Source organism: Hetaerina americana, unplaced genomic scaffold (genome assembly GCF_022747635.1).
Source record: "Hetaerina americana unplaced genomic scaffold, ioHetAmer1.1.p SCAF_13, whole genome shotgun sequence".
Lineage (NCBI taxonomy): Eukaryota > Metazoa > Arthropoda > Insecta > Odonata > Calopterygidae > Hetaerina > Hetaerina americana.
The window spans coordinates 10,322,781-10,339,025 of NW_027286403.1; the positions used below are offsets into that span (position 1 = coordinate 10,322,781).

A 16,245-nucleotide genomic window follows, 5' to 3' on the forward strand; every position below is an offset into this window, starting at 1 on the left:
ATGTTATTGAAGGACAGTGATTTCCTCCATGAATTTTTATTTAGCAGCTGAAACCATGAAGCCATAAAAATATATCATCCATAAGAATTACATATGTTATCTAATATGCTTGCTGATTTACAGATATTTATAAACAATGTTCTCAAAATATCCATCTGACCTGCTTAGCATTCTCAATCCTTTGAAAATGGTGTAAGGATGTACTGCTGGGGGATAAATTATTTTGAAATTCCCTAGAGTTGATAATTTTTGCAGATGCTGATTTATTTTAGTCCCATTTTAACTTCTAGCTACTGTTAAACCATATAAAAATGCATTTTAATTTAAAAATAGGTATTTAGTAATATTTATTTCCAGCATTATAAATCATGGGTTGTGTATTATTGAAACATACTTATCCATGTGTTACTGCTTATTTTTCTATATAGGGGTCAGTGCCAGATCTTACTCCAGGGCAGGATTATGAGTTCAGAGTAATAGCCGTAAACAAGGCTGGCCAAAGTGAGCCCAGTGAACCTTCTGATGTTGTTACTGCAAAGGAGAGATATTGTGAGTTGGATTGATTTTTTCTCTTTTGTCTTCTTAAATAAATTTGTGACATTTAAATTTACAAAAAACTAACTTTTGTGGAAATAAAAAAATATCTTTTGTAAAATCATTCACAGTGGCACCCAAAATCAAGACTCCCCTCAATGATGTTCGCATCAAATCTGGTCAAATCATCCATGTTGACATTGACTTCATTGGAGAGCCAGCCCCTGAAGTTATTTGGACTGTTGGCAGCAATGCAATCAAGACAGATGAGAGAACCACTCTCACATCCATTGGTTATCACACCATTGTTCACACAGTCAATGCCAGGAGAACTGACAGTGGCACCTATAACTTGATGTTAAGGAACAGCTCTGGAATTGATGAGGGCTCATTCCAAGTGATTGTATTGGGTAGGTTTTCATTATTTGCTTTCTAATGGAATTGAAATTGGATTGATTATTATTTTACAGAACCTCATGCCCAATATAACATTTCTGAAATTAACAAGTAAGAACCAAGATTTGGGGAAAAAATGTCAAACATTAAGATTATTTGCCTCGTTTTTTGTCCTATAAATTAATCTGGGACTGGGTTTCAGAGATTTTTCCTATCCTTTGCTCTGGAAAGTGCTTCATGAAGTGATTTTTCTCACTTTGTGGGGCCCATTAGTGTGGTAATTAAGTTTGTTGTTTTTTTACAAACTACTGGCAAAACTAGGTCCAAACAAGGGGAAGTGGAAAAATTTCAATATATTTTTTTTTCATTATGAGGTAAGAAAATGCAAAATCTCAGTCAGTTTTTTACTGTATCTTGTGAAAAAATTCCAGTTAGTAGATTATTAGGCATTATTAGCTGAATTTGGGTGCAATTTCAATCAGAAAAGTCTTTGAAATTGGTTTATTATAAATAAATAAATAAACCTGGTTTCATTTTTTGTATGTATTTATTGAGAGAGTAAACTTGGTCCACAGCCTGGTACAAATAGATGTTCAAGAAGATTTTTAAAGGAAACTGTCATGGGATACTTCCACTAAAATAAATGTGCCAATACTTGAATAATGTTTTTTTTTGAATTTTTAGATCGTCCTGGACCTCCAGAAGCTCCTCTAGAGTATGAGGAAATTACTTCTCAGAGTGTTACCCTATCATGGAAACCACCCAAGGACAATGGTGGCAGTGAAATTACGTGAGTTTAGGTTTCGTTATTGGTCAGCATAAGTCATTGGAGTTTTAATTATTTGTGTAGTCAGAGTTTGGTTCCTCTTGTTTATTTATTTGTGCATTATGCATTATTAAAATTGCATTAATCTTTTCATACCTTCTTAGCATTTTTAGGTACCTAATTTCTGTATTATATAAGTAACATTTTAGATGTTTACAGGTGTCTATTATTTATTTAATCTCCCTTTTCCAGTGCTTATGTGATTGAAAAGAGGGATCTGACTCATGGTGGAGGATGGGTCCCAGCTGTTGCTTATGTCAACCCCAAGTACAACCATGCCACTGTGCCTCGCCTCATTGAAGGAACCAAGTATGAATTCCGAGTGTCTGCTGAGAACCTTCAAGGACGGTCTGAACCTCTTGTTACAACTAAGCCTGTTGTTGCCAAGAACCAGTTTGGTATGTACACCAAGATTTTATGTACCCCATCTTAGTTTCTGTTAAATAATATTCCAATGTCAAAAAGGTTTTTTGCAATCTTTGTTTGCTTGTGGGTAAATTATTTAGAAATGTAAATTTTGCATCTGATGTAAATTTGAGGTAACAAATCTGCAAACTAATTTTTTTCCATTTAAAATCTCTATGGGAGGTGCTGGGCTCCAGAACATTCTATGATGTTTTTTTGTGAAAGGACTTTCGAAGTTTAAAAATCAATTGACGCAAGAAGTTAAATATTAATATTCATAGTGTAATTAAAATTCAGTTTAGTTCATTATAAATAAAAAGATTAACTTTGGTGTTCTTGGCTCCCAATTGAAATAGATGTCTTTAAAAAAATCCTTCTTCCAGTTTACTTGTTCAGTCATGCATGTTCAAAAAGGTTATAGCTGTAGACCAGGACTCATATTTGTCTCCAGATGAGCCCAACTCTAAAATGCAGTTACAATTAGGATGTGCATAGTTAATATTCAGGAAAAAATAGTAATTCTCTCCTGAGGCATGGTGAATTTCCTCTTGAAACCAATCTCTGTCCTTAGCAATGTTGTTGTTATAATTTTACTTCATCATTTTTATTGATCCATATTTAGTGTTTAATTTTAATTTTAAATGGAATTGTGTTGGCGTCTTTATTATTTGTCTTCAATCTCACTTCTTAATGCTAGTCATAATGAGTTATCAATCCTTGTATTGGTTGAAGCAGCTCTTCATAGTGTCTTGTTCCCTTCTAATATCTCCATTACCTCATAGCTCCCTATACTGAAATCTTCCATTACTTGCTTCTCTTAATTCATCATTGGCCTTCCTCTTTTACTTTTCCCCTCTTGAGTTTGTTCAATTAAGATCCTAAATTATTGTTATTATTGAATAATAACCATGGCTGAGGATCAATTGAACTGACATTCTTCAGAATGGGTCCAATTAGTTTCCTTGTCCTTCAAAGTGTTCACCATAGGCTTCTCTATTCATTAATTCTTACATATATTTATTCCTTCATTATTGCTCTTTCTATCCAGTTACTTTCCATTATTCTCTTTTAGCACCCCTGCTGTACTTGTCATCCATATCTAAGTTATATAAAAGTAAATTTCTTGTACAAGTTTTCATGAATTACTTCCTTATGTATATGCTTGTGCTTTTTACCATTAGTACTATTTTCCATTGCTAACTGTTTCTGAGATATTAATTCTCCTTTTCAAAACCTATAGTATTGAAATTTCCTTCTTGGTATGTCCATCTACCAACTCCTGGTGCTTAAAAATGAGAACTTTTCTACTTGTTACATTGTATCATTGCCAATTCTTATTCAGAGATTATCTTCCCTATTTCAACTGCAAATTATTACCATAGTTAATTTTGGTTTATCTTGAGGTTTTACTTTTCATTCCCTTCTCCATACATTAGTTAGTATCATTGTCAGGCCATCCTTTTGTTTTCATTTGTAACTATTCTGTTTGAAATTTGCAGTTTGCTTACCTTTTTAAATTGTCTCTTCTTTCATAATTCCCATAATTGGTTATTCTTTTTTTTAAGATGTTCCTGGACGTCCTGGCAGACCTGATGCTGTGGATAGCGATAAGGACCACATTAAGATCAAATGGACACCTCCTATCAGCAATGGTGGGTCTCCAATTTTGGGATATGAAGTTGAGAGGCGTGAACGTATGACTGGTCGCTGGATTAAGCTCACCAAGGATCCAACTAAGGTAGTTGATAATTTTTTGCTGTAAAATATCAGCCCTCTGAGATATTTACTAGTTGACGTACCACCTATTGAAAATAGCTTCATCCCATGCTAATTCAGGCTTAGATTGATTGAGCCAGCTGATAATGTTGATATCAATGGAAACGTCTGTTTTATCATTTATATGCACCAATCATTGATGCACAGGCCCATTGAAGGAAATTTTTTGTATAAACTATCCATTTTTCTGATTTTGCTCATACCATTTCAGGGATGAATATTGTTAAAAAATATGGATACTGAATGAAGAAAATCTTAAAAGTTATAGATTTTCAAAAGATATAGTGCAGTATTATGATTCTTATAAATCACCACTTACATTTATGTATTTCTTTCTAAATGTTTTTACTGAATGGTAGATGCATATTTTACTGTGATGAATATTTTATTTTTCAATAAAGTTGAAAAATAATTAATATTCACTAGTTTTGCATTTAAATTGCCATATATTTCATTAGACCAAGCCTGCCTGATTTGTTAAAAAAATTACTCCATTCTGACACCGGCCTGGTCTAGTTTTTAATGGATAATTTATAAATCAGTGATATAATTATGATTTGATTTTTAATGCTAATAAAGTGCAGGATTTGATAGTTTTTATACTTTGTGTAGGTAACTTTTGACTATACTGATCAGAATAATTGATTGTATTTTCATTTCACATGCCTTCTTATTTCTTTATTTTGAGACAAATATTGCATACCCTTTTCAGCACCTGGAGTACTTTGATGACAGAGTCACTGAGGGTCATCAATATGAGTACAGAGTTACTGCAGTGAATGCTGCTGGACCTGGAAAACCAAGTGACACCTCACATCCATTTGCTGCCAAACCCATGAGAGGTTGGTTTTGCTTTTTTGGATTTTCTATTTCCTCTTCTGAAGTTCACTTAAAAGTGAATCAAACACATCATTTCTATGTTAGAATAGTTTGCAAATTTTGATGAATATTTGATAAAATAAAATTTTAATTTATTTGCACAATTCGGTAAACCCTATTGGGAGCACAAAAATTGGAAGAATTCCGTGGAAACTCTTTCCTTGGAGGCAATCCAAGGTACTCTTGGTGTTGTGCTTTGTAATTTGACCAGCTTTGGTTTACAGCCTACCTTATTATTTCACACATCATGTTTTTAACTCCTTTAGCAGAATTAATTTTATTTGTACTGCTACATTCTTCCACTAGATTGAAGTGTCAGCTTCTCTTGAACTGTGAGGACTTATTAAAGAAGATCAATGATTAAGGAAGGAAGGAGGAGGGAGCTTGAGACATTTTTCAAAACTACATGTGTATACTTGTTTTAAAAGAGAGGAAATGTTTAAACAGTCAATATGGCATGTAAGAAATGCCTTGAATCGCAAATGAAACAGCATGGCAGTGTGCAGCTTGAAAATTTTGCTAGATAACAATTATACATACATGTTATAAAATGAAAAAAGTGAGCAATATATTGTGCACATCAGAAAACTTGGATCACAGAGATAGTAATGTGTTTAAGTTGTTTGTTTAAAGTAAATATTCTCCTCCTGCCCTTATATTGTGTCAGGGTTACCCTCCCATCCCCCTTGTGAATTATCTGCTATTTAATTGCTTAGCATTCCCTTTCTGGCTTCTTTCTTGTGTGGCCATAGAGCACAAAAACAACATTCAGAATGTATTTTCCTCTTCAGTGAATATTCCGCTCTAGCTTTGGGGTGTATAAAAAAAAATTATCTTGCAAATATGGCTTTATTGTTCTTTTTTGAAATCAAATACAGATGGTGTCATTTTTTCCTGTGAGAATACCACAGAAATAAACTTTTGCATGATGGAAAAATTCTTCTAAATAATTAATATATTTTCTTTGCAGAGAAACCAAAGCTTTATCTGGATGGAATCATTGGTAAAAAGATCAAGGTTCGCGCTGGAGAGCCTATCATTGTGAATATTCCTATTACTGGTGCACCAACACCCACAGTGGAATGGACCAAGAATAGCCTCAGATTGCCTGATTCAAACAGAATATCAGTAAGCATTAGTTGCTTAGAAGTGATTGACACAATTCTTAGGATTTTTTATGTCACAGTAGAACATGACATCAATGGAACAAATAGTTCTCTGCTGTCAATCTATTATAAAACAGAACCAAAACTAAATATCAGAGTTAGTTTTTCAAAAACGTAAATATAAATGTAATACATTGATAGATTACCTGGATAATGCATGTAAAATAATTCATTTGACAGATGAAATAAAGTGTTTTTGTTCAATTTAAAGAGAGAATTGTCATATATAAACAAATCTAAAATTTAGCTTCTAAAAAGTGTAAATTAAATTTTATGATTACAATTTATCAATTTTGTTTATTTAGGTCATGTAATGAATGAAAACTATAGAAAATAACATTTGAGCACAAACCCAAAGATTTGTCTCACATATTATAAATAACATGAAAACTTTTGATCAGAAATTTCCATTTATAATGTTAGCTGAATTAGCAGCATTTGAAAAGTTGAAGTGCATTTTTTATCTTATTGATATACTTTCATCTTTTCACCTAATAAGTTCCCTTCCTATTCATATTTCAAGATTATTTTAGCTAATATTTTTCCATTTTAGTATGAGACCAATAGTGACGCCACCAATTTGAGAGTAGAAGCATCTACCCGAAATGACTCTGGAAAGTACACCATTACAGCCAAGAATGACTTTGGAAAAGATTCAGCTGACATTGAGGTTATAGTTGTTGATAAACCTGGAATGCCTAAGGGTCCTCTTACCTATACAAATACTACACAAGACAGTGTATCAATGTCATGGAGCCCTCCTATGGATGATGGTGGTGGTGACATCACAGGTAAATTGATTAATTTATTGCTGAATATTTAAATATACATATTTATTAAAAGTTTACTAATTTTTTGAAATTATTTGGATAAAAATGCTATACTTATAAAAGGAGAGTAGTATGATAAAGTTAAAAAATGACTATTCATAACATTACATCAATTCCTTTTGCTCTAAATGGACACTGCGTACTGATACTTCTCTCCTTGCAATTAAAAGAAATTACTTTCATAAAATAATTTGGAATTCATCCAGGATACATTGTGGAAATGACTGAATATGGAGTTGACAGCTGGAGACAAGTTCCAGGCTTTTGCCCCAAGCCGTCATTCACTGTCAAGGGGCTGAGTGAAGGCAAACGATATGTATTCCGTGTGAGAGCTGAAAACATTTATGGTGTCTCAGAACCTCTCGAAGGAAAGCCTGTGGTAGCCAAGAGTCCATTTGATCCACCTGATGCACCAGGAACCCCAGATATCACAGCATACAGTCCAAACAGCTGTAGTCTTTCTTGGAATCCACCCACTGTCACCGGAGGAAAACCTGTCACTGGTATATATTCTCTCTTCACCATTCTGCATGTTAATAAATTTAATGAGAACAAAATATAAATAATAGGAAATGGATTTATGTCACAGATATGTATTAACTACTTAAGGCCTTAAATCTACAACTGCCAGTGAAAAAAAATCTTATGATGGGGAATAAATATGACACAAATGACAATTACCATTTCAGGCTATTATGTGGAGAAACGTGAGAGAGGTGGTGAATGGATCAAGTGTAATAACTATCCAACACCAAATACCAGCTTCACCGCTCAAGACCTGAGAGAAGGATCTCGCTATGAGTTTAGAGTTATTGCAGTGAATGAGGCTGGACCTGGTAAACCCAGTAAACCCACTGATCCAATTACAGCTCAAGCACAGCGCTGTGAGTAATTTTTTGATGCAAATTACTTCTCCCTTAACATGGCCTATTGATCTTCATTTTTAAAAAATACTCTGGTAGATTTTTGAGTTTAAAATTAAATATAAAAATATTAAATCCTTTTTCAGTCAAACCTGATACTCCTGAACCTCCTAAGCCTGATAGAATCACTAAGGATAGTGTTACACTTTCCTGGAGACCTCCCCGCAGTGATGGAGGCTCTAAAATTAAGGGCTACATTATCCAGAAGAAAGCCAAGGAAGATGCTGATTGGTCAGATGTCAATGAAACTCCTGTACCAGCCAATGTGTTCAAGGTAAATAAAATAAATTAATTTTTGTGTTGAAATACTGATCAATTGTCAGTTGAATGGAGATTAGTAATTATTTTACCTCTAGGTCCCTAATTTGAAAGAAGGCGATGAATATCAGTTCAGAGTCATTGCTGTGAATGATGTTGGCCGCTCCGATCCAAGCCGTCCTAGCACAAGCATTCTCATTGAAGAACAGCCTAATAAACCATGCATGGACTTGGGAGGTGTCCGTGACATTACTGTACGAGCTGGAGAAGACTTCTCCATTCACGTACCTTATACTGCCTTCCCCAAACCTGTTGCCTCATGGTTTGCTAATGACAACCTTATGGAAGAAGATGACAGGACATTCCAGCAGGTTTGTTTAAAAACCTCAGTCATGCTTCTGAATTTAGTGAGAAATGTAAAGGTTTCATTCCATATATAAAAACAATGACACTCGTGTAAAATTTTCCAAAATTATGAATAGAGTTTGATTAAGATATTCAATATCGGTCTTTGTGGGAAAATTTGAATATTAACCAAAAGTTAGTGTATACGTTCATTTTATCCAACCTTTTTTGCACTTTTACTTATTTAGCTTGCTGATGAATATGCTAGCATTGTTGTGAAGAACTCCAAGAGGTCAGACACCGGACAGTATAGGCTTCAGCTCAAGAACCAGTCTGGTTTTGATACAGCCACCATCAATGTTCGTGTGCTGGATCGCCCTGGACCACCTGAAAATCTTAGGGCAGATGAGTTTGCTGGTGATGCTCTTACACTCTTCTGGAATCCACCTAAAGATAATGGTGGATCAGATATTACTAATTACATTGTTGAAAAGAAGGAATCACGAACTCCTACATGGTCCAAGGTAGAACTGCACTTCTTCAAATAAATTAATCAAATATTACCGTCATAGAGCCTGTTACTAAATGGCAAAATTTTTATTTACAGGTTAGTAGTTATATTACCACACCATTCTGTAGAATACGTAACTTGGTCATTGGAAAAATGTATGAATTCCGTGTAATGGCTGAGAATCAATATGGTGTGTCAGATCCTGCTGTGACATCTGATCCTGTGAGAGCTAGACATCCATTTGGTGAGTTCTACATTGTATTTTTGGTATTCTAATTTTTCTCAATTTTCACGAGCTTCATTGACCTATGTTAATTTTTGTAAAGATGTCCCCGGGGCTCCTGGTGCACCAAGGGGGGTTGAGTCGACAGAAGATTCTATCAGTATCTCTTGGACTAAACCTCGCCATGATGGAGGCTCTCCCATTACTGGTTATGTCGTTGAGAAGAGGCTGATCAGTGATGATCAATGGACCAAAGCTTCTCATGCTCACTGTCCTGACACTCAAATGAAGTAAGTTGGATTTTATAGTGATTCCTTATGACTAGCTTCTGCTTATCCTTTTAATTGACTCCATTAACAGTTACCCAATACCTAAAATTCATTGAAATGGCATTTCATATATTATCATGATTGCCAAATCAAGATTGTAAAAGAGCATAGCCATGTTCTCAATGAATTGATTTGATGTGTGGCACTGAATACTTTTTATTCCTCTAAAAAGTCACCATTTTAAACTTTTTTTATCGATGGAGTTTTAGTACTGTGGTGACTCATTATAAGTGCTTTCCAAGTATTTCATGGATAAAATTAGGCAACTTCTACATGGTTCAAGTTAGAACTGCATTATTTAGACTAAACTGATTAAATGTTTTACTTGAACTGATTTAGAAAAAATATAATTATTGGTTCCCTAGTAGAACTATCGCCGTAATTTTTCTTCTTGTAAGGCCTCAGGTTTTAAATAAGATGAATGATTTTTAATTTTTAACACCATGCAATGTTAAAAGTATAAAGTTAGGAAAAGCTGAGCAACAAGAAAGCTCTTTCCTCCCTAGATGTAAAGGATTGTGATAGCATTCCGGTAAACTTTCAGAAATATTGAATAATACTCCCAATGTACAAAATTAAATTACACTTGAAATTTAGCAATCCCAACGGAATCCTTGTATTAGTATTTCTGCACTATCTCTAACTTTTTAAATGATTTGATTTTCAGGGTAATTAATCTAATTGAAAATCATGAGTATGAATTCCGTGTGGCTGCTGTAAATGCTGCTGGCCAGGGTCCTTACAGTTCTTCATCTGATTCCATCTGGTGTAGACCACCACCATGTAAGAGTTCATTTCAACTGAAATAGTAATTTAAAAATACATGTTGCTGCAATTTAATATATAATATGTGATGTCTTTTAATACAGGTGCTCCTAAGATTACTAGTGACTTGAGCATACGTGATATGACTGTAATAGCTGGAGAGGAATTCACTATTACAGTTCCATTCACTGCTATTCCAAAACCAAAACCAACTTGGACAATTAATGGTGAAGAAGTTATTCCGAGTGAGAGAATCAAGTTTGATACCTCAACAACCACAACTGTCTTCCTGAATAAGTGTGCAAAACGTTCAGATTCTGGTAGCTACACCATTCAGCTCAGCAATAGTGAGGGATCAGACTCTGCAACTTGCAAGGTTCTTGTTGTTGGTAAGAGTTATTATGTATTTTTTAAATGGTATCTGATAACTTATCTTTATGACTTGAGCTGAGGTGTTTACTGGGAGTAGGTTTTGAATTAATATTAAATACTTAATTTAATGAATTTATTCATAAAATATTGGTAGAAGCTTATTTCCTCATAATATACTTACAATCTTCTTCCATTGAAAGCTTACCAAAAAAATTATTGTCCTATCAGTCTTCCTGTCATTGTTTCATATTGATTTTGTGTATGTTTACTTTGTATTGAAAAGTTGATTTAGTACTTAATTTTTCACTTTTTTTGTTCCTAGACAAACCTTCACCTCCTATTGGCCCATTGGATGTATCTGATATCACTCCTGAAACTTGCTCACTATCATGGAGGCCACCCCATGATGATGGTGGATCACCAATCACAAATTATATTGTGGAAAGACAAGATCCATCTACTGGAGTAAGTCTTCTCGAACATTATTTCCTGTGGTGATGATTATCTGATAATGGAATTGTTCAAATTCAAAATATGTAGCTGCTTTTATGGGCCCATATAAAATACTTTTCCCTCCATTTGCTTCACCTTGTACATTGTGTTTAAACCTCAGTTTTGAAAATTATTGCTTTTGTGATTAAGATGCTGATTTAAGTCCATTATTGCTCCATGTTCTTTGTAAATATTTCACTCATTTGAAATGTCCTTTTAATTTCAGCTGTGGTTCAAGGTTAGCAGTTTTGTCCGAAGTTGTCATTATGATGTGATAGGCTTGGAGCCCAACAAGAAGTACAACTTCCGAGCTAGAGCTGAGAATCAGTATGGAGTGAGTGACCCACTGGAAACAGACTCTCCAATCATGGCAAAATTCCCCTTCACTGTCCCAGATCCACCAGGACAACCCCATGTTTCAGACTGGGATAGCACCAATATCACTCTTACCTGGGACCGTCCTCGTCATGATGGAGGTGCCAGGATTCAAGGCTATAAAATTGAATATAGGTATGCTTCATACAAGTTGAACTATTGCTATGGAAATGGAGCTAAGCAACTTAGTGGATGTTTCTATGCTTATTTTTTATTGAATGATTCCATCTAGTATTAATTAACCATTGTCAGGTCCCATGCATCTGACCTTCTATTGGTCAGATGCATGGTGCTCTACTTATTTTCAAAGTCTATATTCATGTAGCATTGTACACTTAGCAGTACCCAATAAGTATTGTCATGTGTGTTAGTCTTGAGACACAACTCTGAAGCATATTTGAGATAATGAACAAATAATATTATTGAGTATGGCATGGGATAGAGGTGTTAATGATGAGAAATGGTATTTTAGTGATTTAATTATAAGTACAAAAACATTTGTTATCTCACAAAGCAATTATCTTTTATTAAGAATGATTTTTTTCAATTTAAAATTATTTTAATTTTCACTCTACTTACACTTCTTATTGTATACCATTCTGCCTTACACTCCCTGCCATTTACAATTAATTGCAACAATTGATTTACTTAAGATTGCTTTAAAGTTGTATTTTATTGCTCATGCTCACAATATTCCCTATTCGCCCTGCATGTTTCTGGATGCTAAGATAATCAAATAAATCTAATTTAACCTTTTAATTGCACTTCTAAGAGTAGCTGTTAGTTCCCTACTTGTCCTAAAGGGAATTTTTTACCTTTAGAATTGTGCATGATATTTTAATATACAGTGGAGGCTCTATGGCACGTCATATTATATTTTCTGCGAACTTTGGAATGTTTACTGGCATTTATTATTTTTTGGACCTTAAATGAAATACGACTTCAAGTTTTGGCTGAATATGTGAAGCTTTATATTATTTACCACAATTAGAGTGCATTTCTTGGACTGAAATTTGTCCATAATTCTCTCACCAAAGAAATTGATATTTTTCTTTTTATTTTGTGCATGAACATTTCTTAATGCAACCTGCTGCTCATCTGTAGCAATGTAAAAGCTATGTTTGTTGCTCATTGGTAACTTTTCTTTATTTTTAAGGGATGTGGTTGAAGATCAGCAATGGAGAGTTGCCAATGACTATTTGGTCAAGGACACAACTTATATTGTGCACAGTCTACTTCAGGGTAGGGAATATGAATTCCGAGTAAGGGCTAAGAATGCAGCTGGCTTCAGCAAGCCATCACCTCCATCATCTAAATTCAAACTCAAAGGAAAGTTTGATGTGCCTTCTCCCCCAGGCACACCCAAAGTGGTTAAGGTCGGAAAGAACTATGTGGACCTCAAATGGGAAGCTCCAAAGTCAGATGGAGGTAGCAGGATTACTGGCTACATCATTGAAAAGCGTGAGGTCGGAGGAGCCTTTTGGGTTAAGTGCAATGACTATAATGTTACAGACTGTGAATACACCGTTCTTAATCTCATAGAAAAGGGTGACTATGAATTCCGCATTTTTGCTGTGAATGCCGCAGGAAAGAGTGAGCCCAGCTCATGCACAACTCCTGTTAAAATATGTGAAGTGGAGGGTGGCATCAAGCCTGAATTTGTCAGGCCCCTGAACACTGTAGCTGTGCCAGTGGGTAAGCAGCTGGTTTGGGAGTGCGAAGCATCAGGCCGCCCAACGCCTACTTCAAGGTGGTTGAAGAATGGACGAGAGTTCACATTGGGTGGAAGATTTAGGAGTGAACAGATAAATGGTGTTTTCAGGCTAGTTGTTTCTGATGTTAGGGATGGGGATGAAGGTGACTATGTATGTGAAGCCAGTAATGCTGTCGGCTCGGTTACATGCTCAGCAAGACTCAAAATAGGATGTAAGTTAACCTCTAGAAATCTGCTTATCTGCCTAACTGAGTGCATACACATGCATATTTGTTGAGACCTGATATGTATCATGATTTCTACATTAATGCCCTTTTTATCATTTTAGCACCACCACGAATTGATAGAATGCCTGGTGATTTGTACCTACCTGAAGGGGATAATACCAAGGTCAAAATATTTTACTCTGGAGACCAGCCAATGGAAGTGGTTCTCAGCAAAGATGGAAAAGCTGTTGTTGAATCAACCCATATTAAATACACTGTATTTGATGAATACCTCATCATTTTCATCAAGGAAATCACCAAATCAGATGCTGGAACATACACACTGTCCTGTAAAAATGACAGTGGAAGTGTATCAGCATCATTTACTGTTCATATTACTGGTAAGAGGTTTTTTCTTTATTATGCCTTTCAATGAAGCAAAATGCTCATTATAGCCTTGTTTTAAAGTAAAGGCAAAATATAAAATGAGAGTTTATCAATCCATATTATTTTAAGATGATAAATCCTAGGTAAATTATTACTATTTTTTTTCAAAAAAATGAGTAGTTAATTTTTCAAAAGTTACTTTTTTTAGAGGATAGGGAAACCCATGGTTATCTCCATAGTTCTGATTTCGAAAATATTCCTTATGAAATTTTATGTTGCTAATTTATGATCTAACAAAATTATTAACTCTCTTGATCAGCCAAAATGTACTTGTAGGATGAAAAGTCAAAGTTTTAGTTGTAAAATATGAAAAATGATTCATCCTTATGACAGTATTTTATCGATATTTAGTAATGGCTCATATGATTCTATGAAATTTAATAAATATGCTGATATTATCAGTATTCCTTGCTAATTGATTTTAGGGTAAAATCACCATGACATGTATGATGCATGATTTTACATTCATTGATTTTAGGATTAAAATACCAGTGAGAATTTAGTTGGTTCGTATGAGTTGTATTAAGTTACCTGTGTTATATGAAACCCCCATAAATTATACCAGATAAAAGAACTCTAGATTTCACCATGCTTCACGGAAATACTGTGAGAGTTTTTCTTTGATTATATAAATATCCTTTTCAATGAATATGCAGTGTTATGGTATGCATGGGAAGAGCTAGAAGCAGGAATGAAAGTGGATAGGGAATCTATAGAATTTTTGAGGTTTACAGTTGTTCACTCTTTAGTTAGCCAGTCAACCAAGGGGTTACAATCATTGCTGAGTGCATTAGGAAATGAGTGTGATAGGCATGGGATCAAGATTAATTTAATCAAAACAAATGTTGAGATTTTCAACAAAGAAGAAGTTCAGCATGCAGAGGATGACATTTTTATCTATTCTAAGTGTTTATTGCCAGCTTATCAGTTTTTAATAAGTAAAAATGTATCAGTTATGGCAAAGAAACACATAATCAAGCAAAACCTCTTCAACTATATTTTCTTCATTTCTTCATTGAAATACAAGCTGACCTGCTCTAAGGACAAGTTTGACTAAATTTTTCTTGTGGTGCATGCCAGGGCAAATGTGAATCCATTTGCATAGAAGTAATTCTACTAGTACGATTACAACATATTTAGTATTAACTGTCATAAACATGCATATTTTTCATTTTCATATGAATTGCAATGAATTTATCTCTGTAATAGGAAATCAAATGCATTTACAACTATTATTCTTTGAATTCTGGATTCATTTAAGTGATTAGGCAACCCTTATGGCTACCACAATAAGTAAACATTGTATAATGTTGCATTTTTGATGAATTTCCTTAATTTTCAGGCAGTACTGTGGAAAGGCATTGTTTTATGTATTGTAATATTCTATTTTAAGGCTTACCAGGACCACCCATTGGACCACTGGATGTGTCCGACATATCAAAGCACACTTGCACTCTCTATTGGAAACCACCCCAGTATGATGGTGGCATGAAAATCACTCACTATGTTGTGGAAAGAAGGGACATCAGTCACACACACTGGATCATTGTTTCAAGCTTCTGCAAAGACACAACATTTGTTGTGCAAGGCTTGACAGAAGGACAAGAATATCTCTTCAGGATAATGGCTGTAAATGAAAATGGAATGGGACCTCCACTGGAAGGCACAAATCCCATCAAAGCCAAGGCGCCATTTGGTATGTATATCAATTGCAATTTAAGAATAGGTCTTTAAAAAAATTACTTGAATTATGTATGGTCAATTCTTTAAAGAAATGGAGATGTTTTTAAATTCCAAATTACACAATAACTAGGTGTACCATTTCTCTAAATAATTTATTTTACAGATATTTGTGATCATAACAGTTGCTTTTCAACTATATAAAGAAAGAAATGGTTAGCAGCTGTGCTGCAGCATTCTATTATCATGTAATAATTAAGTTAATGAGGTAAAAAAGTGGTAGCTGTAAACGGTCCTTTTTAACTCTCTTCAGTAAATGCACTTCTGTTTTCAATATATATTTTCCATTCCATCTGAATCAAGTTCAGCTTATCCATTTGTAGGTAATCAAAATGCATTTTCCACTTTTTTGGTTTGCAACTTTTTTCTTATACTTTGAATCATGCACTTTGTAGGGCCTATCTTTCTTGCAGCCAACTTCCTCCCATGTCTTCTTTTAAGCCTACTAAATAGTGTTCTTCTCTCTCTCTCTCTCTCAATACTATTGTGCCCTTTACCAAACCTATCTGGTCACATTTGGCAAACTCAATAGTCCTCTTAGAATCCTCTCTTTTCCATGTACACAAAAACTACATTTTTTAAGCCATGCTTTCAAGGCAACTGTTTTCTCATCCTCCAAGTAAAATACTTCTCACCATAATCATTATAGAATCACTATATGGCCTTACCATTTCTCAAAGGTATCTCTTCTAATACCAACCACTGATATCCCATAATATTCTTTATCTCTCAC

General features: G+C 34.5%; 1 protein-coding gene across 34 annotated transcripts in view; it reads left to right on the top strand.

The window, feature by feature from the left end:
- Positions 1 to 16,245, top strand: part of bt (projectin protein bent) — a 199,686-nt gene that overhangs the window by 167,164 nt on the left and 16,277 nt on the right. For all 34 annotated transcript variants that reach the window (XM_071583211.1, XM_071583214.1, XM_071583243.1 and 31 more), the window contains 22 exons: positions 429 to 549; positions 666 to 944; positions 1,615 to 1,720; positions 1,949 to 2,154; positions 3,727 to 3,899; positions 4,650 to 4,779; positions 5,787 to 5,944; positions 6,536 to 6,773; positions 7,019 to 7,315; positions 7,502 to 7,696; positions 7,822 to 8,009; positions 8,092 to 8,364; positions 8,587 to 8,862; positions 8,946 to 9,093; positions 9,176 to 9,362; positions 10,069 to 10,184; positions 10,271 to 10,555; positions 10,861 to 11,003; positions 11,257 to 11,540; positions 12,562 to 13,331; positions 13,448 to 13,726; positions 15,166 to 15,468. In XM_071583211.1, coding sequence (XP_071439312.1) covers positions 429 to 549; positions 666 to 944; positions 1,615 to 1,720; positions 1,949 to 2,154; positions 3,727 to 3,899; positions 4,650 to 4,779; positions 5,787 to 5,944; positions 6,536 to 6,773; positions 7,019 to 7,315; positions 7,502 to 7,696; positions 7,822 to 8,009; positions 8,092 to 8,364; positions 8,587 to 8,862; positions 8,946 to 9,093; positions 9,176 to 9,362; positions 10,069 to 10,184; positions 10,271 to 10,555; positions 10,861 to 11,003; positions 11,257 to 11,540; positions 12,562 to 13,331; positions 13,448 to 13,726; positions 15,166 to 15,468 — 5,155 coding nt within the window. The remainder of the gene's footprint in view (positions 1 to 428; positions 550 to 665; positions 945 to 1,614; positions 1,721 to 1,948; positions 2,155 to 3,726; positions 3,900 to 4,649; positions 4,780 to 5,786; positions 5,945 to 6,535; positions 6,774 to 7,018; positions 7,316 to 7,501; positions 7,697 to 7,821; positions 8,010 to 8,091; positions 8,365 to 8,586; positions 8,863 to 8,945; positions 9,094 to 9,175; positions 9,363 to 10,068; positions 10,185 to 10,270; positions 10,556 to 10,860; positions 11,004 to 11,256; positions 11,541 to 12,561; positions 13,332 to 13,447; positions 13,727 to 15,165; positions 15,469 to 16,245) is intronic.